A 24,911-nucleotide genomic window follows, 5' to 3' on the forward strand; every position below is an offset into this window, starting at 1 on the left:
GCTGATCTAGACAGTAATCATTAGTTCAACAGTTGCAAATGTACATTTCTATTGGACAAATTCGGGTATTTTTATCTCTGTTTCGTTTCGTTTGCTTCCGCTGAAGCATTATTTTTCAACAGAATCAGCAGAATGAATACACCCCTTATCACACACAAACACAGTTCACTTTCATAGCAGCCACATAAAAACAGTGTCATCACGTTGCTCGTTGTATATATAATTGCTTCTCGCAACTATCTACGCAATCTCCTCCTCTCACCTTTTCCCTTCGCTTGTCTGTGACCAGCCGAAAAAACCTTTCCAAGCCAAGCCTTCATATCATGACCGTTATAACCGCTACACACAGCCTACATCATTGTTAAGTCATAGTCAACATAGCTACTAGAACTAAAGCGTTAGTAAACCCATTAGCTACAATTACGCATTACAGTCTACAGCCAGATAGCAGTTTAGCAGTTACACCGGTGGGACCCGGTGGCAATAAATTAATAGAACCAAAAGCTTACCTTGACTTGGAAGAATTTCAGTGTTGGATAGCCATAGCCAGCTAGCTAACATAGCATCCCTCTCTGTTTGAACAGGGTGTTTGAGTAGGCTAAACTAGCTAGGTGCATTATTTAGCTAAGTCAAAGTCAAAGTTTTAAAAAATACAACCAAATATAGCTAGCTATCTTTCTCTCTATCTCTCTCTCGCTTCTTTTAATTTCGGAATAAATGAATTTGTTCAAAACTGTTCAACTATTGTCTTTCTCTCTGAGTCATTACTCACCACATTTTATGCACTGCAGTGCTAGCTAGCTGTAGATTATGCGTTCAGTGTTCATTCTCTGATATTTTGATTGGTTGGACAACATGTCAGTTCATGCTGCATGAGCTCTGATAGGTTGGAGGACGTCCTCTGGAAGTTGTCATAATTACTGTGGAAGTCTGTGGAAGGGGGTGAGAACCATGAAGCCACTACTAAAGGACACCAATAAGAAGAAGAGACTTGCATGGGCAAATAAACACGAACAATGGACATTAGACCTGTGGAAATCTGTCCTTTGGTCTGATGAGTCCAAATTTGAGATTTTTGGTTCCAATCGCCACGTCTTTGTGAGACCCAGAGTAGGTGAACGGATGATCTCTGCATGTATGGTTCCCACCGTGAAGCATGGAGGAGGGGGTGTGATGATGTGGGCTGCTTTTCTGGTCACACTATCAGTGATTTATTTAGAATTCAAGGCACACTTAACCAGCATGGCTACCACCGCATTCTGTAGCATAACCCATCCCATCTGGTTTGCGATTAGTAGGACTATCATTCCTCATGAAGCTGGTTGAAGAATGCCAAGAGTGTGTAAAGCTGTCATCTATTGTACTTAACACTATCAAATCATTCTCTTCAGCTTCTGGTCTGGAACTTAACGTACATTTACATTTTAGTAATTTAGCAGACGTTTTTATTCAAAGTGACTTACAGTAGTGAGTGCATACATTTTCAAACTTAAATACAGTAAATGTGAAGTATTGTCCCTGCATAATTCAAATGACCAATCTATTGAGAATATTCCAGTGAAAGATCATGTTAAATATTTAGGGGTGTACATGGCGGAAGAAAACATATTGTTACTGCATCCATAGCTCTGTCTATGAATTTTCCAGTACGAAAAAGTATTACAAATGTATGCACTCACTACTGTAAGTCACTCTGGATAAGAAAGTCTACTAAATTACTAAAATGTAAAACATAAAATTCGGGGTTCCCAAGAAATCTAATACTTCATGCCACAATGACTACTGCCCTGTAGCACTCACATTTGTAATCATGAAGTGCTTGAGAGGCTGGTTATGGCACACATCAACTCCATTATCCCAGACACCCTAGACCCATTCAAATTTGCATACCACCCTAACAGATCCCTAGACAACGCAATCTCAATTGCACTGCACACTGCCCTCAACCACTTAGAAAAGAGGAATACTTATGTGAAAATGCTGTTCATTGACTACAGCTCAGCGTTCAACACCATTGTCTCCTCCAACCTCGTCACCAAGCTTAGGACCCCTGGACTGAACACCTCCCTCTGCAACTGGATCCTGGACTTCCTGACGGGCCGACCCCAGGTGGTGAGGATAGGCAACATCCTCTCCGCCACGCTGACCCTCAACACGGGGGCCCCACAGGGGTGTGTGCTTAGACCCCTCCTGTACTCCTTGTTCACCCACGACTGTGTGGCCATGCACGATTCCAACACCATCATCAAGTTTGCTGACAACACGGCGGTGATAGACCTGATCAACAACCTCTCCCTCAACGTCAGTAAGACCAAGGAGCTGATCGTGGACTATAGGAAAAGGGCCCTCTTCCCCCTCAGGAGGTTGAAAAGGTTTGGCATGGGCCCCCAAATCGTCAAAAAGGTCTACAGCTGTACCATTGAGAGCATCTTGACTGGCTGCATCACTGCTTGGTATGACAATAGCACCACCCTCGATCGTATTGGTGCTACAGAGGGTGGTGCGGACCGCCCAGTACATCACTGGGGCCGAGCTCCCTGCCTTGCAGGATCTCTATATCAGCCGTTCTGAAAGAAGGCCCGAAAAATCGTTAAAGACTCTAACAACCCAAGCCATAGACTGTTCTCTCTGCTTCCTCACGGCAAGCGGTACCAGTGCATCAAGTCTGACACCAACGGGGTCCTGAACAGCTTCTATCCCCATGTCATAATACTGCTACATAGGTAACTAAAGAGCTAACAAAATGGCTACACAGACTATCTGAGTTGACCTTTGTATTTTATTCTTATTTTTGCCCCGGCTTCATGCACACTCACAGAGCCCTACACACTACGGACACTGATACTCCAACACACATACAAACACTCACTCCATCATTTGCTCACGCACACACAATATGCACATACAATCATCCTATATGTGTCACGCCCTGACCTTAGTTCCTTTGTTATGTCTCTATTTTGGTTTGGTCAGGGCGTGAGTTGGGGTGGGCATTCTATGTTTTTGTTCTATGTTGTCTATTTCTATGTGTTTGGCCGGGTGTGGTTCTCAATCAGAGGCAGCTGTCAATCGTTGTCTCTGATTGAGAACCATACTTAGGTAGCTTCATCCCACCTGTGTTTTGTGGGTAGATGTTTTCTGTTGTGTGTCTGCACAAGCCAGAACTGTTTCGGTCGTTCTCTTTGTTATTTTTGTTATTTCAGTGTTCATTAAATAAATATGGACACGTACCACGCTGCACCTTGGTCCTCTCCTTCCAGCATCCGTTACAATATGGTGCTGCTGCTACTCTGTTTATCATATACAGTTGAAGTCGGAAGTTTACATACACTTAGGTTGGAGTCCTTAAAACTCGTTTTTCAACCACTCCACAAATTTCTTGTTAACAAACTATAGTTCTGGCAAGTCGGTTAGGACATCTACTTTGTGCATGACACATGTAATTTTTCCAACAATTGTTTATAGACACATTATTTCACTTATAATTCACTGTATCACAATTCCAGTAGGCCAGAAGTTTACATTCACTAAGTTGACTGTGCCTTTAAACAGCTTGGAAAATGACAGAAAATTATGTCTTGGCTTTAGAAGCTTCTGATAGGCTAATTGACATCATTTGAGTCAATTGGAGGTGTACCTGTGGATGTATTTCAAGGCCTACCTTCAAACTCACTGCCTCGTTGCTTGACATCATGGGGAAATCAAAAGATATCAGCCAAGACCTCAGAAAAAAAATTGTAGACCTCCACAAGTCTGGTTCATCCTTGGGAGCAATTTCCAAATGCCTGAAGGTACCACGTTCATCTGTACAAACAATAGTACGCAAGTATAAACATCATGGGACCACGCAGCCGTCATACCGCTCAGGAAGTAGACGCGTTCTGTCTCTTAGAGATGAACGTACTTTGGTGCAAAAAGTGCAAATCAATCCCAGAACAACAGCAAAGGACCTTGTGAAGATGCTGGAGGAAACAGGCACAAATGTATCTATATCCACAGTAAAACGAGTCCTATATCGACATAACCTGAAAGGCCGCTCACCAAGGAGGAAGCCACTGCTCCAAAACTGCCATAAAAAAGCCAGACCGCGGTTTGCAACTGCACATGGGGACAAAGATCATACTTTTTGGAGAAATCTCCTCCGGTCTGATGAAACAAAAATAGAACTGTTTGGCCATAATGACCATCGTTATGTTTGGAGGAAAAAGGGGGAAGCTTGCAAACACAAGAACACCATCCCAATCGTGAAGCATGGGGGTGACAACATCATGTTGTGGGGGTGCTTTGCTGCAGGAGGGACTGGTGCACTTCAGAAAATAGATGGCATGATGAGAAGGAATGTTATGTGGATATCTTGAAGCAACATCTCAAGACATCAGTCAGGAAGTTAAAGCTTGGTCGCAAATGGGTCTTCCAAATGGACAAAGACCCCAAGCATAGTTCCAAAGTTGTGGCAAAATGGCTTAGGGACAACAAAGTCAAGGTATTGGAGTGGCCATCACAAAGCCCTGACCTCAATCCCATATAAAATTTGTGGGCAGAACTGAAAAAGCGTGTGTGAGCAAGGAGGCCTACAAACCTCATTCAGTTACACCAGCTCTGTCAGGAGGAATGGTCCAAAATTCACCCAACTTATTGTGGGAAGCTTTTGGAAGGCTACCCGAAACGTTTGACCCAAGTTAAACAATTTAAAGGCAATGCTATCAAATACTAATTGAGTGTATGTAAACTTCTGACCCACTGGGAATGTGATGAAAGAAATAAAAGCTGAAATAAATCATTCTCTCTACTATTATTTTGACATTTCACATTCTTAAAATAAAGTGGTGATCCTAACTGACCTAAGATGGAATTTTTACTAGGATTAAATGTCAGGAATTGTGAAAATTTTTGTTTGAATGTATTTGGCTAAGATGTATGTCAACTTCCGGCTTCAACTGTATCCTCAACTCTAGCCACCGTACAGTAATAAGGGAAATGTGCTTTTCTTATAACTAATTTCTGTCTTCTATTCATGTGCTTTTCTAATAACCAATTTCTGTGTTCATGCAAGTGGCTGACTGTACAAATCCTCACTTATCAGTAGCTGCAATTTGGCAGTACGCCCAGACCTTGTATTGAGAACGAACGAAAGATATCTCAGTTTCAAGGTCTCAGTTTACAGAGAAAGAAGCCTCGTGAGGTGTTGGTCTCTCACATGTTATGAAACAGTATTGGTCGGTCACATGAATGAAACAAAATGGTAATGAATAATGAATTATGCTAAATCATGCAAATATGACTTGTCTATATATAGCTGTATATAAGACAACTGCTGGGTCTACAGGGAGAGATCCTGATTGACATGTGTACTATTCTGCATTGAGTTGGTTGGAACCTCTCCAGCGCGCTGACAATAAACAATGATTCCTTTAAGATTGACTTTGAGTGTCCCTGTGTAACAATTTCCACGACACAGTGCCTTCAGAAAGTTTTCAGACCCCTTGACTTTTTCCACATTTTGTTACGTTACAGCCTTATTCTAAAATAGATGTTTTTAAAATTAAACTCAGCAATCAACTTAAATGCCTTATTTACATAAGAACTCAGACCGTTTGCTATGAGACTCGAAATTGAGCTCAGGTGCATCCTGTTTCCATTGGTCATCCTTGAGATGTTTCTACAACTTGATTGGAATCCACTTGTTGCAAATTCAATTGATTGGACAAGATTTGGAAAGGCACACACCTGTCTATATAAGGTCCCATGGTTGAAAGTGCATGTCAGAGCAAAAACCACTCCATGAGGTCAAAGGAATTTTCTGTTGAGCTCTGAGACAGGATTGTGTCGAGGCACAGATCTGGGGAAGGGTACCAAAAAATGTCTGCAGCATTGAAGGTCCCCAACAACGCAGTGTCCTCTATCATTCTTAAATGGAAGAAGTTTGGAACCACCAAGACTCTTCCTAGAGCTGGCCACCTGGCCAAACTGAGCAATCGGAGAAGGGCCTTGGTCAGGGAGGTGACCAAGAACTCAATGGTCACTCTGAAGGAGCTCCAGAGTTCCTCTGTGGAGATGGGAGAACCTTCCAGAAGGACAACCATCTCTGCAGCACTCCACCAATCAGGCCTTTATGGTAGAATGGCCAGACAGAAGCCACTCCTCAGTAAAAGGCACATGACAGTCCGCTTGGAGTTTGCCAAAAGGCACCTAAAGGACTTTAAGACCATGAGAAACAAGATTCTCTGGTCTGATGAAACCAAGATTGAACTCTTTGGCCTGAATGCCAAGCGTCATGTCTGGAGGAAACCTGGTACCGTCCCTACGGTGAAGCATGTTGTTGGCAGCATCATGTAGTGGGGATGTTTTTCAGCAGCAGGGACTGTGAGACTAGTCAGGATCGAGGGAAAGATGAACGGAGCAAAGTACAGAGAGATCCTTGATGAAAACCTGCTCCAGAGCGCACAGGACATCAGACTTGGGGGAAGGTTCACCTTCCAACAGGACAATGACCCGAAGCACACAGCCAAGACAACACAGGAGTGGCTTCGGGACAAGTCCCTGAATGTCCTTGAGTGACCCAGCCAGAGTCTGGACTTGAACCCGACCCGAACATCTCTGGAGAGACCTGAAAATAGCTGTGCAGCGACGCTCCCCATACAACCTGACAGAACTTGAGAGGATCTGCAGAGAAGAATGGGAGAAACTCCCCAAATAGAGGTGTGCCAAGCTTGTAGAGATATACCCAAGAAGAAAGTACTAAGTAAAGGGTCTGTATGCTTACAGTGGCAAGAAAAACAATGTGAATCCTTTGGAATTATCTGTATTTCTGCATAAATTGGTCATAAAATTAGATCTGATCTCATCTAAGTCACAACAACAGACACACACAGTCTGCTTAAACTAATAACACACAAATTATTGTATTTTTCTTGTCTATATTGAATACATCATTTAAACATTCACAGTGTAGGTTGGGAAAAGTATGTGAACCCCTATGCTAATTACTTCTCCAAAAGCTAATTGGAGTCAGGAGTCAGCTAACCTGGAGTACAATCATTGAGACGAGATTGGCGATGTTGGTTAGAGCTGCCCTGCCCTATAAAAAACATTTACAAAATTTGAGTTTGCTATTCACAAGAAGCAATACCTGATGTGAACCCTGCCTCAAACAAAATAGATCTCAGAAGGCCCAAGATTAAGAATTGTTGACTTGCAAAAAGCTGGAAAGTGTTACAAAAGTATCTATAAAAGCCTTTATGTTCATCAATCCACGGTAAGACAAATTGTCTCTAAATGGAGAAAGTTCATCACTGTGCTACTCTCCCTAGGAGTGGCCGTCCTGCAAAGATGACTGCAAGAGCACAGCGCAGAACGCTCAATGAGGTTAAGAAGAATCATAGAGCGTCAGCTAAAGACTTACAGAGGGTCCAACTTTCAAAACGAGTCATTTTTGGCTAGCCACAGCAGTCAACTGTACTGAGCAAAAATATATACGGAACAAAAACATAAACGCAACATGTAAAGTGTTAAAAGATCCCAGAATTTATACATACGCACAAAAATCTTATTTCTCTCAAATTTTGTGCACAAATTTGTTTACATCCCTTTTAGTCAGCATTTCTCCTATGCCAAGATAATCCATCCACCTGACAGGTGTGGCATATGAAGCTGATTAAACAGCATGATCATTACACAGGTGCACCTTGTGCTGGGGACAATAAAAGGCCACTCTAAAATGTGCACTTTTGTCACACAACACAATGCCATAGATGTCTCAAGTTTTGAGGGAGCATGCAATTGGCATGCTGACTGCAGGAATGTCCACTAGAGCTGTTGCAAGACAATGTAATGTTCATTTCTCTACCATAAGCCACCTCCAATGTCATTTTAGAGAATTTTTCAGGGAGTCCAAACTGCCTCACAACTGCAGACCATGGGAAACCATGCCAACCCAGGAACTCCACATCCGGCTTCTTGACCTTCGGGATTGTCTGAGACCAGCCACCTGGATAGTGGATGAAACTGTGGCTTTGCACAATCAAATCATTTCTGCAAAAACTGTCAGAATCCATCTCAGGGAAGCTAATCTGTGTGCTCGTCGTCCTCACCAGGGTCTGGACCTAACTGCAGTTCAGCGTCGTAACTGACTTCAGTGGGAAAATGCTCACCATTGATGGCCACTGTTACGCTGGAGAAGTGTGCTCTTCATGGATGAATCCCAGTTTCAACTGTACCGGGCAAATGGCAGCCGTAGTGTGGGCGAGCGGTTTGCTGATTTCAACTTCCCCATGTTGGCAGTGGGGTTATGGCATGAGAAGGCATAAGCTACGGATAATGAACACAATTGCATTTTATCAATGGCAATTTGAATGCACAGAGATTCCGTGCCAAGATCCTGAGGTCCATTGTCGTGTTATTCATTTGCCACCATCATCTCATGTTTCAGCATGATAATACACAGCCCCATTGTCAAGGCTCAGGAGAAGACCCAGATGCAGATCGCTACTAGGAAAGTATTCTGTACAAGACAAGACCAAATGCATAAATAAGTCAACGAATAATTGTTAAATAAAATATGGAACAGTTCATGGAAATGTTACATTTCCTTTTGGATGAAGGTAGATACTAGCTAGCTTGCTGACTAGAGATTACATGCAAGAGCTTGCAGGGATTTGTGTCTAATTGATGTCTAATTTGATGTTAATTAGCATTTTCGAATATGAGAGTAAATAAAGCTGAATACATTGATAAATGTCACCTTGTCCAAGAGAGAGTTACATCTTTTTTGTACAGATTTGACAGTGCTACTGATAGTAGTGGTGGTGCTTGGCTTGCACGTGCAAATTCAGCATACACCACATTCTATAATAGAATTGTGTTATTTGACGTGTCAAATTAAAAGCTTATTTCACACGTCAAATAGTGTTTTATGACGTGTATCTTTTTTGACACACAAAGACCCAAATGGCGTTCAATGTGCCTCACCCTAACAATTTGGTCTATTTTCACCTCTTAATTTCGCCTACTGTTCTAACTTGGTGGTGCACCTAAAGCCTACAACCTGTTTTAGAGAAATGTAATCATTGAATATTATAAGAGCTTTCATTGTCTGTTTATTTGCCCCCTTTAATAATCCTACGGTTCTGACTTGTACAGGGAGTACACTGTAAGAACCGCCCATGTTCTGAATTCTGTCGCTGTACATTGCAAAAGTACTGAACAAATAGTTATATTGACTATGTCTGTCATCGCTTGCTCATTAATGTCTTAATCGAAATTACGGATTGCCTCTTATCCGCTTGTCCTCCCCTTATGCCATAGTTTGTACATCTCAATTGTCAGTAGAAACCACATTTGTTGAAGCAAGTCTGCCATATCAGCTGTTTTTTTTTAAAGGCAGTAAATGAGACTGAATGAACTGTTTCGCTGCCAGACTAGGCTCCGCTGTTAGCCAGGTGTAGCAGTGGTAACTCATGAATCAATAGAATTACAATGACCGTAATCTTCAATGCCAACGTTTTCAATGTTACCGAACAAATATGGCTAACATCAAATGACTAACCTCATTGTTGGGACAGCTTTATGTAGGCCCTAACAGTTTGTGTGCACTGTTTGTCACTGTTATAGTGCAATTAATGTATTCTTTAGTGTTGTGTTGTGTAGTGGCTTTGCTGGCATGCGTCCCACATTTTGTTTTTTGTTGCCCCACCAAGATTTACATGCTAAAGTCACCACTGGACCTACACAGATTCTTCACTGTATACAGCTCTCTAATAATCACCAAAATTACAGCTAAACAGTCAGAGAGTATCGAAAACTCCAAAAACGGTGGATAGAGGAATATATTTTTCAAACATTGAAAAATTTGTTTGACACCGTTGCTCTAAAAGTGTAACGCTTCGAACACACCAACAGGGTCAGCATTTTGGTACACCAGAAATACAATATAACACTTTCCAATGAAACGATGAGTTTGCCTTGCAGCATTGTGTTGAAGAGGCAGTTGCAGTGTGTTCGGTGTGGTGCATATGTTGGATTTATCGAACCTATGTATCAAACTGTATGCATAAATGGCTTGACAGAAATGGTAGCAGAAGGTGAATGTTGATGATGCTGCATACTATTTTGCGCAAAAATACTATCAGTGTGTTCGAAGCCTTATTGCATTTTGGTACACCAGAATGACGTTAATTTCCAATGAAACGCTGCGTTTGCCTTGCAGCATTGCGTTGCAGATGCAGTTCGTTCGTGTGGTAAATATGTTGGATTTATCGAACGTGTATGAGTAGATGGCTTGACAAAAATGGTATGTTGAACTTTTGTTGCGCACATATCCAGATGACGCTGCATACTATTCTGCACAAAAAATACTCTAGTTGTGTTCAAAGCGTTACGCTTCGATCACACCAACAGCATCACTGCCTTTTGGTACACCAGAATTACATTCATTTCCAATGAAACGCTGCATTTGCCTGGCAACATTGCATTGCAGTGCGTTCGTTTGTGGTGCATACATTGGATTTTTCGAACGTATGCCAAACTGTGTGCGTGGGCGGCTTGACAGAAATAGTAGCAGAAGGTGGGTGTTGATGATGATGCTGCGCAAATTCACTGTCGGTGTGTTCGAAGCGTTATTGCATTTTGGTACACTAGAATTACATTCATTTCCAATGAAACGCTGCATTTGCCTTGCAGCATTGCGTTGCAGAGGCATAGACAGCTTGCGCTAGAACGACGTGACGTCATCGGGTCAAAGTTTACAGCTATGGCGTCGGGAAATGGAATTGCTTCTCTGGTGAGAATCCACAAGATTAAATAACAGTATTTTAACTTAATGTACATGTAATATACGGGTATATTGTAGCGGCATATGTAAGTGAAGTGTTAAAGTATATGATGCATGTTTTATTTGGACTGATGCCGGTCTGCTGTTTAAAATTCCGCTGGCTAAACAAGGACAACGTTGATTGAGTTAAACATGTGCTTACCATTACACTGCAGCAATATTGAATTACTAATCCTAATGACATTTTGTCGGGTTATTTAGGGTGTGATATCAATTGTAATACTTTTATTTTGTAATGACTATGTTATTCAGGGCGTGGAGGGAGCTACAGCAGCCGCTCAGGCTCTGTCTCTACCAGCTGAGGCTTATGGGAACGATGTAAGTAACACAGCGGTGCTATTTAGGTTTCATCTCTGACACAAACTCACAACACAATAGTTTTCTAGTGTGTTAGTTTCAAAGTTTATTCGCCACGTGCACAGGATACAACAGGTGTAAAGCAGTACAATTAAATTATTACCTAGAGAACTCTTTCCCAACATTGCAACTAACCTGTGTGTGTGTGTGTGTGTGTGTCTCAGCCTCAACTGGAGGTGATGTGGGCGATGAAGGCTTACAATCATGCAGAGATCTACTTTAATGTGAGTATCTCTTTCTCACAAGCACCTGCATCAGGTAAACTACCCACATTAAAAAATACTACAGTTTACTATAGAATAGTACAATATTATCCACAAAAAAATGTAGTAAATACTACAGTTGTGTGCAAAAACACTACAGTAAATACTACAGTATTTAATTTGCATATACGCTGCCCATTTCCCTCCCCCAATATCCCAATTTGTGCCACCCGTAAGTGAGAAACCTACATGCTAAGTATAGACCATATTGTGTGCCATACAGGTTATAGAGAAGAACACTACAGTAAACACTACAGTATATTATTAGTCCTCAAAAACACTACAGCAGTGGAGCTACAGGATTTGCCTCAGGACCCAAATTGAACCAGGTTGTCTGTCGTGACCCAATATTCGCCGAAATATAATCTGGAAACTATATTTAATGCTATATTGATAGTAAATGTAGCAATTATGACAAGGGAACAACATTCTCACCTCATTTTCAATAAATACATTTTGCCCATATTCTTAAAGAATGTTAAACTCACTGGCTTGAGACCACAAAAATCTATCAAAATAGTGCTGCTAATATCTCTATATTTAAACATTGATAGTTTCTACCAGGTTTGTCGTTTTAAGTTCATATTGGATTATTTTTTTCATTAAAATATAAACTGTATGTATATATATTCAAAACCTCCCCGGACCCAGGTACCAGTTGAGAATAGCTGTACTACAGTATACAACAGTCCACAAAAACACTACATTACTTACTTTAGTATAAATACTGTAGTAAACACTAAAGTTAACAGTAAAGTCTGCAAACACACTATAATACTACAGTATTTAGACCATAGTATGTTTTTTATTTGGGTAGGTGGAGCATAATACCAATACTAGCAGCCACATTGCACTGATCTAGTCCTTCCCTCCAGCTAATCGTGTGTGTGTGTGTGTGTAGCTGATCTCGTCGGTAGACCCTAGTAATCTGAAGCTGACCAAGGTGGATGACCGGATCTATACGTCCTTCAGAGAATCCTTCTCAGACCTCAACATCAAGAACTTGGACCCAGACATGCTCAAAACTGCCGATGCCAAAGAGGTAGGGGACTGGGTGTGTTCATAGGTGTCAGAAATACAAAAAGGGACAGAGGAAGAGTGAGAAACTAACCTAGTCTCTGTGTTGGTGTCTAGAAGTGGCGTCCGTTCTGTAACCAGTTCGACGGGGTGGTGGAGGACTTTAACTATGGGACTTTGCTACGACTTGACTGTGAGAAGGACTACACGGAGGAAAACACCATATTTGGTATGTTCAGCGAGTCACTATTACACATACAAAACGGTGTCACTGTTAAAAAGTGGCATTAGGAGCATAAGGGTCCTGTGTAGCCCAATGTTAACTGCGATCATGTTGTTCCTGCAGCCACCAGGATCCAGTTCTTTGCCATCGAGATCGCTAGGAACAGAGAAGGATTCAACACCCCTGTATTCCAGGCCAAAAAACAGCCGCCTTAACCCATACCCTATAACCTTTTTAGCATAGTCTCCAACACCCTTGTAAACCCAACCAAGGAAGAGTTTCAACAGCCCTGGTTAAACACCCTACCTTTTGACCTAGGTATAGGATACTCTGAACCCCACATCACCTACAACCCAGGAACAGATAACATTTTACCAGCCCTGGTTACCAGGCTTGACATCCATCTCCTTACAATTTTCCTGTGATCGTCCACCTTGACATATCAGGTCTACTGGATACTAGACCAGTGGCATGTTCAGCAGGGCACCACGTTGTGGAACGTTCATATATAGAACAATGACTTGTTTGCTTACTGAGCGTGGCCCAGAGGTCCACACACCAGCCTGCATCCCACTGTGTGCATGAGTGTGTGTACTGATGTCCAATCTGAGCATGGTAGCTACAGAGCCTTCAGAAAGTATTCACACCTCGATTTTCCACATTTTGTTACAGCCTGTGGATAAAGTTCTGATTGCGTCACTGGCCTACACAATACTCCATAATGTCAAAGTGGAATTATGTTTTTAGAAAATCTTAAGCCTCGAGTAAACTATTCAACCCCTTATATGGCCAGCCTAAATAAGTTCATGAGTAAAAATGTGTTTAACATGATTTAACGACTACCTCATCTCTGTAACCCACACATACAGATAATTGTCCCTCAGTCGAGCAGTGAATTTCAAACAGACCAGGGAGGTTTTCCAATGTCTCAAAGGGCACCTATTGGTAGATGGGTAAAAATAAAGAAAAAGACATTGAATATCCATTTGAACATGGTTAAATAATTACACTTTGGCTGGTGAATCAATATACCCAGTCACTACAAGGATAAATGCATCCTTCCTAACTATCCATCCTTCCTAACTCAGTTGCCGGAGAGGAAGGAAACAGCTCAGGGATTTCACCATGAGGCCAATAGTGAATTTAAAACAGTTTAATGGCTGTGATAGAAAACTGAGGATGGATCAACATTGTCATTTCAGTTATTGTGGAGTAACTACAGAGTGAAAAGAACGAAGCCTGTACAGAATATACTTTTCCCCCAAAATGCATCCTGTTTGCAGTAAGGCACCAAAGTAAAACTGCAAACAATTGGCTAAGAAATTAACTTTGTCCTGAATACAAAGCATTGTTTGAGCCAAATCCAACATCACTGACTTAGGAGTTTTTTGGGATACAAATAAACAGAATAGAGCTAAGCACAGGCGAAAACCTGGTTGTCTGCTTTCCAACATACACTGGGAGACATTCACCTTTCAGCAGGACAATAACTTAAAACACAAGGCGACATTGAATGTTCCTGAGTGGCTTAGTTACAGTTAATGGCTGTCTAACAATGACCAACTTGACAGAGCTTGAAGAATTTGCATATATTATACAATCCAGGTGTGCAAAGCAGCTGTTATCGCTGTCAAATATGATTCTGACATGGATTAACTCAGGGTGTTGAATACTACTAATTTTTCTACTTTGACATGAGTATTGTGTAGATTGTTCAAAAAAATATATTTTTTTATCCCACTAACAATGTGGAAAAGGTCCAGGTGTGAATACTTAAAGGCATTGTATATGTAATTAGATTCTCTAATTCGTGGCAATAATTTCTGGTTATGTTCTTGTACAGTTTGTTTCAAATGACAATATTCTTTATAGTGAACCACTTTTGACCATGGTGCTGGCTAAAATTGGTGCACTGTTGGAAATCGGGTGTCCTTTTTGATTTGCCCGGTGTGTGTGTATCCAACCACATTCACTGACTGGTCTCGTGAATGGTAAAAACACATACATCTGAATAAATGGAAGTCTGGAATCAGCATGTAGCCTGTGTTTGTTTAATCCTTTATGATATTATCTTGCTAGTCTGCACCAACACTAAAGACATTACCCATGTTGTGCAGTGGAAGAACTGACAGCGCGGTATACAAACCAAATGACGTTTATTTGCAGTCAATGATGACACTATAATATGTAGCCGACATCCACACAACTCAACCAAGCTACCGATCCAACACACACGCACATCAGAGAACCAAGCTACTGATCCAACACACACACAAACTTCAGGGAACCAAAACAATAGAAACCAGGAAGTCAAATCAACATGGTTAGAGATGAGCTAGTCGTCACAAACAGTTAGCAGCAACATCTGTAGAGTAGCACAAGTTGCTAATGAACTCTGAACCCCCATCTCCTCTAATACACAGTTCTGTATTCCTATCATCCATATCCCTGTAATACACAGCTCTGTTCTACTAAAGGTTGCATTATTCTTCATTTAATCATTTAGAAATAAACAATCCTTCAGGGAGCTTGGAGACGAGTGCTGAAAGTTCTAGAATCTCCTGGTGGGTTCTGGCTGGAGCTCACCGCTCCTTCACAGCACCCCGGGAGGCCACACGCACACACACCTCACACTAACACACCAGAGACTGCAGTGACGCTCCTATCCGTTGAGTTATCAGATCTGTGACCCCCTACACACTAGCCTGCTCAGACACTTGACCCCTCCCCTAACCCAACTGACTCCCTTAAGGTTAGTGTCAGCTCCAACCAGCCTACCAGAGGGTAAAGTGGAGCATAACCTTAACCCATTTTACCCTGCCCCACACCCAAATCCTAATGGAACAAGTAATCATTTTCTAGGCAAAGTGTCTCGGTGCTAGGGTTAGTGTCTAGGGAGTAAGGGGGGGTGGGTATTTACAGCGCTCCAGCTAGAGGGCCAGAGGAAATGTACAACACAGCCACTCTTTCTCTGCACCTTTGCAGCTCTAGTGCTCTCTCCTCCCCTGTAGAAAGTTTGCTCCCCACAGACAAACAGGTGCACTGACTCACTACACTGTAAAAAGTTCAATCACACATTTCTCATTTTGTTTTAAATTCAATCAATATAAACATTGTTCAAAATGTTATGAAAAAAAATGTACACTTGTTTTGTGTTTCTATACAAGGCAGGCAGAAGCAGAGAACTACATTTACCAGCTTCCCCCTTTTCACCCGCTCCCCTCTTTCACCCCCCCCACTCCTCCTCTCCCGCCAGAATGTGTAGAGGTATCCTCCGTCCATCCTCCTTCTCTCCCTCTCCTCCCAGCAGAGCGACCTGCGGTGACCTCTACAAACTGGCTTTAAAATAGATCTGTATATTTATAGGCTTCTATAAAAAGGAGGGGGGAACCAAAAGGGGGAGGAGAGGGAGGGTGAGAGGACGGGTTGAGTTGGGAGGGGGAAGCTGCTCTGTGTGGAGCAGGAGTGCGTGGAAGGTCAGCTCATCATGTCATTGCTGTTGACGCCGTAAGAAGAGTTCTTCATGCTGTCATTCACCTCCCTCCGGAAAACCGACAGATTCTGGGTGAACCTGCACACATTAATACAGAGAGAGTTAAGTTACTGTGCACACCGATAACACGTGTGAGAGAGGCTCGCTGGGATTGTGTGTACCTGTCTCGGTTCTTGGTTAGCAGGTTGCGTTCTATCCCCTCCATCAGGTTTTCAAAGCAGAGATGCATGGCCTGCTGCTTCTCTGGAGGCTGGCTGTTCACAATACTGTTTCTCAAGTCTGCAAAATACTACACACCCAGACAAAAATTCAGCTTCTCTGATCAGCCAAATACTGCAGGAATGGAGGTGTATATACACACACACACACACACACACACACAGGTAGAGGCTGTGTCAGGATTTGTTCATTTTTTAACCAGAATCGTCCACTCAGTAACAATTGCCGCATGCAGGGATTAAAGCAACAAACAAAAAAATCCCATGACTGAAACTTAAGTCGATCTCAGATCTATTGTCTGGGGCGAAGTTAACCTCCCCTTTCATGTAAGAAAGTAATTAGTATAATGCTTTTAGGGAAAGGGGTTCATGTTGAACATGTATTTAACTTGCTTAGGGGGTCTGGGGTCTTCCCCTGGATCATTTTTATGTAGGACAGAAGCTAAAAAGACAATTACTCCAATGAATCAAAAATAATGACACCATCTAAAATATAATTTCCACCCCCAGAAATGAGCCCAATAACATATTGGACCCTACATAATATAGACCATGTGTAGGCTATCAAAGGTGTTATAAGCAATAAGCGTGATCACCTGTAGCCCAACTAATGCAGCATAATGGCAAAAAAATGTTACAAAATTACATAGGCTGAAGCATGGGGTTTGTTCTTCTGCATTTACCCCACTGGACACAACCTCCTAATTATTATTATTCACTCTATTACAAAGTATGTGATTGCACTTTAAAGACACCGTTGCGCAGCTGCACCTAAATCTCGCTTGAAACTCCGGTTGTAACTGCATTTGTAAAATGTCACATGCGCAATTGAAGGAGTAGAAGATTATTACAACGTGGTACGGTAGTAGCAATGGAAAACTGGGATCAACTTCTTTTTTTTTTTTTTAAACAAAGGTCAAAAATCCTTCTTTAACCCGTGTCCTCCCCTTCATCTACACTGGGATCATTGCTTTCACCTGGTCAGTCTCATGGAATGAGACTAACCAGGTGTTCCTAATATTTTGTACAGTGTGTCAGTTCAGTGCACACAATATAGAGAAAATATACACTATCGTTCAAAACTTTGGGGTCACTTAGAAAATGTCCTTGTTTTTGAAAGAAAAGCACATTTTTTGTCCATTAAAATAACATCAAATTGATCATAAATACAGTGTAGACATTGTTAATGTTGTAAATGACTATTGTAGCTGGAAACGGCAGATTTTTTATGGAATATGTACATAGGCGTACAGAGGCCCATTATCAGCAACCATCACTCCTGTGTTCCAATGGCACATTGTGTTAGCTAATCCAAGTTTATAATTTTAAAAGGCTAATTGATTATTAGAAAACCCTTTTGCAGTTATGTTAGCACAGCTGAAAACTTGTAGCGATTAAAGAAGCAATGGCCTTCTTTAGACTAGTTGAGCATCTGTAGTATCAGCATTTGTGGGTTCTATTCCATGCAAGAAATTGCCAAGAAACGGAATATCTCGTACAACGCTGTGTGCTACTCCCTTCACAGAACAGCGCAAACTGGCTCTAACCAGAATAGAAAGAGTGGGAGGCCCCGGTGCAAAACTGAGCAAGAGGACAAGTACATTAGTGTCTAGTTTGAGAATCAGACGCCTCACAAGTCCTCAACTGGCAGCTTCATTAAATAGTACCCGCAAAACACCAGTCTCAACGTCAACAGTAAAGAAACTACTCCGGGATGCTGGCCTTCTAGGCAGAGTTGCAAAGAAAAAGACATCTCCCAGACTGGCCAATAAAAATAAAAGATTAAGATGGGCAAAAGAACAGACACTGGATAGAGGAAGATTGGAAAAAAACTGTTATGGACAGACAAATCTAAGTTTGAGGTGTTTGGATGACAAAGAAGAACATTCACGAGACGCAGGAAAAAATGCAGGAGGAGTGCTTGACGCCATCTGTCAATCATGGTGGAGGCAATGTGATGGTCTGGGGGTGCTTTGGTGGTGGTAAAGTGGGAAATTTAAGGGTATCACGCCATGCCATACCTTGCGGACGGCACTTAATTGGAGCCAATTTCCTCCTACAACTAGACAATGACCCAAAGCACAGCTCCAAACTATGCAATAACTATTTAGGGAAGAAGCAGTCAGCTGGTATTCTGTCTATAATGGAGTGGCCAGCACAGTCACCGGATCTCAACCCTATTGAGCTGTTGTTGGTACATCTTGACCGTATGGTACGTGCCCATCAAGCCAATCCAACTTGTGGGTGGTGCTTCAGGAAGCATGGGGTGAAATCTCTTCAGATTATCTCAACAAATTGACAACTAGAATGCCAAAAGATCTGCAAGGCTGTAATTGCTGAAAATGGAGGATTCTTAGATGAAAGCAAAGTTTGAAGGACACAATTATTATTTCAATTAAAAATAATTATTTATAACCTTGTCAATGTCTTGACTATGTTTCCTATTCCTTTCGCAACTCATTTCATGTATGTTTTCATGGAAAACAAGGACATTCCTAAGTGATCCCAAACTTTTGAACGGTAGTGTAGTGTATTTCATAAAATAGACATGATTCTGATTTAGGCCATGTAATCTTCAAACAAGCCCCAGAGATTTTTCTTGCAGATCTCAAAAATGGCCTCTCCAGAATCCAGGTGAGGAAAAATCCTTTAACCCCTGCACATGTGTTCCAAGGAGTGGTGGGATAGTGGGTGTGTGGTTGTGTACCTGTACCTTCTCGTTGAGCAGGATGAGGCCCAGTAGAGGTCTGGACATGGACCACTGGTTCCTGCAGTCCTCAAAGATGATGATGTTCAACACCGTGGACAGCATCTGTAGGACAAACACACAGATTGATTAGTGCGCGTTTGTGTTAGTGATGCGCGGGTCAGCCGTTTGTTCACCAGCAACTACCCGTAATTACTAATAACCCTCCCAACTATGTGATAGTGAAATTCTGAGGCACCTGACCCTAACCCGCAAATATAGAAATTGCACTGTACAGTTAGTTCCCTTTTTGTCTCTTCAACAATGACGTTTTTACTCAACATTTTTGTATTGAACAGTAGCCTAATGTTTGCTGAAACAAAAAAAATGGTAAACAATAGCCTAAACCAGGGATGGGAAACTGGCAGCCCGCTCAGATCATTGATTTTGTTAGTCTCACTCAGATACACTACATGATGAAAAGTATGCTCGTCAAACATCCCATTCCAAAATCATTGCCATTAATATTAAGTTGGTCCCACCTTTCCTGCTATAACAGCCTCTACTGTTCTGGGAACATTACTGCGGGGACTTGCTTCCATTCAGTCCCAAGAGCAATAGTAAGGTTGGGCACTGATGTTGGCCTGGCCTGGCTCGCAGTCGGTGTTCTAATTCATCCCAGAGGTGTTCGATGGGGATGAGGTCAGGGCACTGTGCAGGCCAGTCAAGTTGCTCCACACCGATTGACAAACCATTTCTGTATGGACCTCCCTTTGTGCACTGGGGCATTGTCATGCTGAAAAAGGAAACGGCCTTCCCCAACCTGTTGCCACAAAGTCGGAAGCACAGAATCGTCTTCAGCACTCGACGGTCCTGCTCTGTGAGCTTGTGTGGCCTACCACTTCGCGGCTCACCCGTTGTTGCTCCTAGATGTTTCCACTTCACAATAACAGCACTTACAGTTGAACAGGGCAGCACTTGCAGGGCAGAAACTTGTTGGAAAAGTGGTGTTCTATGACGGCGCAACGTTGAAAGTCACTGAGCTCTTCAGTAAGGCCATTCTACTGCCAATGTTTGTCTATGAAGATTGCATGGCTGGTGTGCTCGATTTTATACACCTGTCAGCAACAGGTGTGGTTGAAATAGCAGAATCCACAAATTTGAAAGAGTGTCCACATACTTTTGTATATATAGTGTATCATATTAAAACCTGCAAACATCTCTCCACCCTATGGAACAATTTGTAGAATTGCAGCAAACATGCTTTAAAAAAAAGCTACTTTTTTCTCTGTGCCCCAAGGCAAAATGTGTAGAATTACAGAAATTAACTCTGTGGATCCCACCCCCAAAGTTGCCCATCCCTGGCCTAAACTGACACCATGTGCATGCCTTTGTGAAAATGCACTGTACAATGAGGCGATTTGCCTACTTTGTCTTCCTTTCTTTTGCAGCACAGTTGAGAAACAGAATAGCACCCATTAGAGGTCTTCACAGGTCCAAAATGTTGGACCCGTGGCTTTCCCACCTAACCCAATATGCATAAATAGAAATAAATAAAACTGGGGCCTGTTCCGAATGGAGTCGAGGACAGTCAGACCAGTTCAGAAAAAGGACTGTGGAAAAACTGACCCAGATAGTCTACTACTGCTATAAAGAGATAGGCGTACAGAAGGAGACTAAATAGTTACTTTCGATCAGAATATTTTTGATAAAGATGAGCATTATATATTGTTACATTAAAGGAGTTACTCTGGTAGGCCTAAAACATTCTCTCACATCAAGTTCAACTGTCGAGGTAGTTGGAGCACTGGTTTACGCAGGCCTGCTGTAGCTAAAGCCTATCATAGCCACAACACACCAAATGTTCACAAAAGTTTCAAAACTTTATTAGGGTAATAACAAAAGTAAGTAAAGCCATTGTTTATAGGGAAAATATGAACAGGTTATTAAATTGCAGCATTACATTGTTAATTTTTCTACTTGGTTTTTCCTTTTCATGGTTTGAGTGCGATTAACATCGTAATTCCATTATACTGCTGCAAACACAACATTAAAGTTAGAACTTAATTTAGCCAAAGAAAATAGCTCAACAGAATGAAAAAAATACATATTTAAAGAAACTGGTTTAAACCTTCACAAAAGTTTTGAACAGCCTATATTGCAGCATTTAGGCCTACCAACAAAAGGTGAGGGCCTGTACTATAGGCTAATGATATTTATTTTACAACTGGCCTACTTACAGTGCATTCGGAAAGTATTCAGACCCCTGGAATTCCCCAAAATATTGTTATTCCTAAATGGAATCTATTTGAATCTACATACAATACCCCATAATGACAAGGCAAAAATCGGTTCTTTGACATTTTTGTAAATGTATTCAAAATAAAAAACAGATATCATGTGTGTTTGTACCTGTTGGATCATCTCTGGGTGTTGCTGCATGATGTGTAGGAAGCGGTCATCTGTTGCCATAGCTGCAGGTCGTTTCTTAGTGGAGCGAGACAGCTGAATAGAAATAACAATACATTTGATTTACATTCATATCAATACAGTACAGGTATAAGATCATATAAATAGATCTACATGGAGGCAGTTGTTACCTGTTTGAACAGGTAGGTGACGATGTGGTCCAGACTGGAACAACACCCAGTACACACCATGGTATCTATAACAAAAACACACACGCAAACACGTTAGTCACACATCGTTTTTCAACCACTCCACAAATTTCTTGTTAAACCATAATTTTGGCAAGTCGGTTAGGACATCTACTTTGTGCATGACACATAATTTTTCCAACAATTGTTTACAGACAGATTATTTCACTGCATCACAATTCCAGTGGGTCAGAAGTTTACATACACTAAGTTGACTGACTTTAAACAGCTTGGAAAATTACAGAAAATGATGCCATGGCTTTAGAAGCTTCTGATAGGCTAATTGACATCATCTGAGTCAATTGGAGGTGTACCTGTGGATGCATTTCAAGGCCTACCTTCAAACTCAGTGCCTCTTTGCTTGACATCATGGGAAAATCAAAATAAATCAGCCAAGACATCAAAAAAATAAAATTGTAGACCTCCACAAGTCTGGTTCATCCTTGGGAGCAATTTCCAAACGCCTGAAGGTACCACGTTCATCTGTACAAACAATAGTACGCAAGTATAAACACCATGGGACCACGCAGCCATCATACCGCTCAGGAAGGAGACGCGTTCTGTCTCCTAGAGATGAGCATACTTTGGTGCGAAAAGTGCAAATCAATCCCAGAACAACAGCAAAGGACCTTGTGAAGATGCTGGAGGAAACAGGCACAAACGTATCTATATCCACAGTAAAACAAGTCCTATATCGACATAACCTGAAAGGCCGCTCACAAAGGAAAAAGCCACTGCTCCAAAACTGCCATAAAAAAGCCAGACTACGTTTTTTGGGGAGACAAAGATCATACTTTTTTGGAGAAATGTCCTCTGGTCTGATGAAACAAAAATAGAACTGTTTGGCCATAATGACCATTGTTTTGTTTGGAGGAAAAAGGGGGAGGCTTGCAAGCAGAAGAACACCATCCCAACCGTGAAGCAAGGGGGTGGCAGCATCATGTTGTGGGGGTGCTTTGCTGCAGGAGGGACTGCTGCACTTCACAAAATAGATGGCATGATGACGCAGGAAAATGATGTGGATATATTGGAGCATCTCAAGACATCAGTCAGGAAGTTAAAGCTTAGTCGCAAATGGGTCTTCCAAATGGACAATGACCCCAAGCATACTTCCAAAGTCGTGGCAAAATGGCTTAAGGACAACACAGTCAAGGTATTGGAGTGGCCATCACAAAGCCCTGACCTCAATCCCATAGAAAATTTGTGGGCAGAACTGAAAAAGCGTATGCGAGCAAGGAGGCCTACAAACCTGACTCAGTTACACCAGCTCTGTCAGGAGGAATGGTCCAAAATTCACCCAACTTATTGTGGGAAGCTTGTGGAAGGCTATCCGAAACGTTTGACCCAAGTTAAACAATTTAAAGGCAATGCTACAGAATACTAATTGAGTGTATGTAAACTTCTGACCCTCTGGGAATGTGATGAAAGAAATAAAAGCTGAAATAAATCACTCTATTATTCTGACATTTCACATTCTTAAAACAAAGTGGTGATACAAACTGACCTAAAACAGGGATTTTTTTACTAGGATTAAAATGTCAGGAATTGTGAAAAACTGAATTTAAATATATTTGGCTAAGGTGTATGTAAACTTCCGACTTCAACTGTATATATTACCCAGTGCAGTGTGGTGCAGTGTGTATATATATATTACCCAGTGCAGTGAGTCCCTCGGAGATAGATGACAGTATGTACATGACGACATGCGGCTCTAGAGAAGCAATGAAGTTCATGTGATCCTGAGTCAACACCTCCAACAGACTGTAGAACGACTGGCTCAACTTGGGATAGTCCTAGAGGGAGGGATGCAGACAGGAGAGAGAAGGAGAGTTGGTGCAAGTGTGCTGGAACTGTCAGATTGTATATTTACAATGTTCAGAGAAATAGATCCCTGTGTGTATGTATGCATCTACCAGCAGGTCGCTGTGTGGTATGGACAGCAGCAGTTTGATGAAGGTTTGTAGTGCGTTGTCCAGTGCGTCATCTCCATAGAGACGGAACACCCCGAAATTGACATAGTTCCCAGAAAGCACAGCCTTCAGCATAGAGAAGCACACACTGACACCCTTCAGCTTCACACTGTACACCTGGTCCTTAGGCACCTCCCCGATGGTCAGGATACGATTACCTGGAGAAGGGGAGAGGGAGAACCAAGGAAATGAACATAAAATTGTGTGGCTGACCAACCAATCAAAATGCTCCAGTGAACAGCAACTGTTGCAATAAGACACTTAAATGTTTTACCATAGGTGGTGATCATCTTGCTGGTTTCTCTGAACAGCAGGATTCCGTTGGGCGACGACACGTCAAACTGTAACCTCTGTGACCTGGAAACAAACACAGAATTAGGGATTCCTATTTTCCAGAAAAATCTAACAATTTTCCACCCCAAGAATATTGCAAGACTTTCCCGGATATTCCGAGATTCTAGTTCAAACCTGAAATGGTATCTAAAAGCATATAATACCAGCAGGGGAAAATGGACAATTTACCACCGTAAACTGAGAAAAACATGGAGGAATCTAGCGGTTTCTTGTTGTATGTTGCAATTGAATCAACTCAAAGTTCTTTCAAAGTCATCCTACTATTTAGTTGCTGTAGCTTATAGTTCTAATGTAGGCCTATGAAGCACTGTTGGCCAAATAGTCAAATAATTTTAGGTTATTACAGCTAGTGAAAATTATGGTAATTTTACCGTCGACAGAAAGATGTCACCCAGCTTGTATCCTCTCTCCTCTCCCCTTTAAGAGCAGCTGCCTGGCTATCAGGGCAATTGGGAAGATTCTGACTGTATATACTATGATAAGCGAGTTATGTAGTGACTTTGTTTAGCGCAGCATTAGATACACCATATATATATATATATATACACACATACAGTGGGGCAAAAAGGTATTTAGTCAGCCACCAATTGTGCAAGTTCTCCCACTTAAAAAAAGAGGAGGCCTGTAATTTTCATCATAGGTACACTTCAACTATGACAGACAAAATGAGAGAGAAAAAATCCACAAAATCACATTGTAGGATTTTTAATGAATTTATTTGCAAATTATGGTGGAAAATAAGTATTTGGTCACCTACAAACAAGCAAGATTTCTGGCTCTCACAGACCTGTAACTTCTTATTTAAGAGGCTCCTCTGTCCTCCACTCGTTACCTGTATTAATGGC

At 41.7% G+C, this 24,911-nt stretch overlaps 2 protein-coding genes across 5 annotated transcripts in view; one reads left to right on the forward strand and one right to left on the reverse strand.

Annotated features, from left to right (window-relative positions):
• Positions 1 to 10,599: 10,599 nt before the first annotated feature.
• LOC129818719 (protein PBDC1-like) lies at positions 10,600 to 14,720 on the forward strand. Its single transcript, XM_055874888.1, has 6 exons — positions 10,600 to 10,777; positions 11,081 to 11,146; positions 11,350 to 11,409; positions 12,350 to 12,490; positions 12,583 to 12,694; positions 12,812 to 14,720. Exons 1-6 carry the CDS (start codon positions 10,748 to 10,750, stop codon positions 12,901 to 12,903), a joined length of 501 nt encoding a protein of 166 aa, XP_055730863.1. The 5' UTR covers positions 10,600 to 10,747; the 3' UTR covers positions 12,904 to 14,720.
• A 107-nt stretch (positions 14,721 to 14,827) lies between these two features.
• LOC129818718 (exportin-7) overlaps positions 14,828 to 24,911 on the reverse strand; it is a 36,794-nt gene continuing 26,710 nt past the window's right edge. For 2 of the 4 annotated variants that reach the window (XM_055874884.1, XM_055874883.1), the window contains exons 22-29: positions 23,987 to 24,069; positions 23,656 to 23,870; positions 23,397 to 23,535; positions 21,686 to 21,750; positions 21,498 to 21,590; positions 19,107 to 19,211; positions 16,343 to 16,470; positions 14,828 to 16,259 (exon numbers count right to left, since the gene is read on the reverse strand). In XM_055874884.1, the coding sequence (XP_055730859.1) occupies positions 16,166 to 16,259; positions 16,343 to 16,470; positions 19,107 to 19,211; positions 21,498 to 21,590; positions 21,686 to 21,750; positions 23,397 to 23,535; positions 23,656 to 23,870; positions 23,987 to 24,069 (922 nt within the window). In that variant the 3' untranslated portion in view covers positions 14,828 to 16,165. The remainder of the gene's footprint in view (positions 16,260 to 16,342; positions 16,471 to 19,106; positions 19,212 to 21,497; positions 21,591 to 21,685; positions 21,751 to 23,396; positions 23,536 to 23,655; positions 23,871 to 23,986; positions 24,070 to 24,911) is intronic. The other 2 variants (XM_055874887.1, XM_055874886.1) reach the window with 1 other exon arrangement.

Source organism: Salvelinus fontinalis, chromosome 21, assembly GCF_029448725.1.
Source record: "Salvelinus fontinalis isolate EN_2023a chromosome 21, ASM2944872v1, whole genome shotgun sequence".
NCBI lineage: Eukaryota > Metazoa > Chordata > Actinopteri > Salmoniformes > Salmonidae > Salvelinus > Salvelinus fontinalis.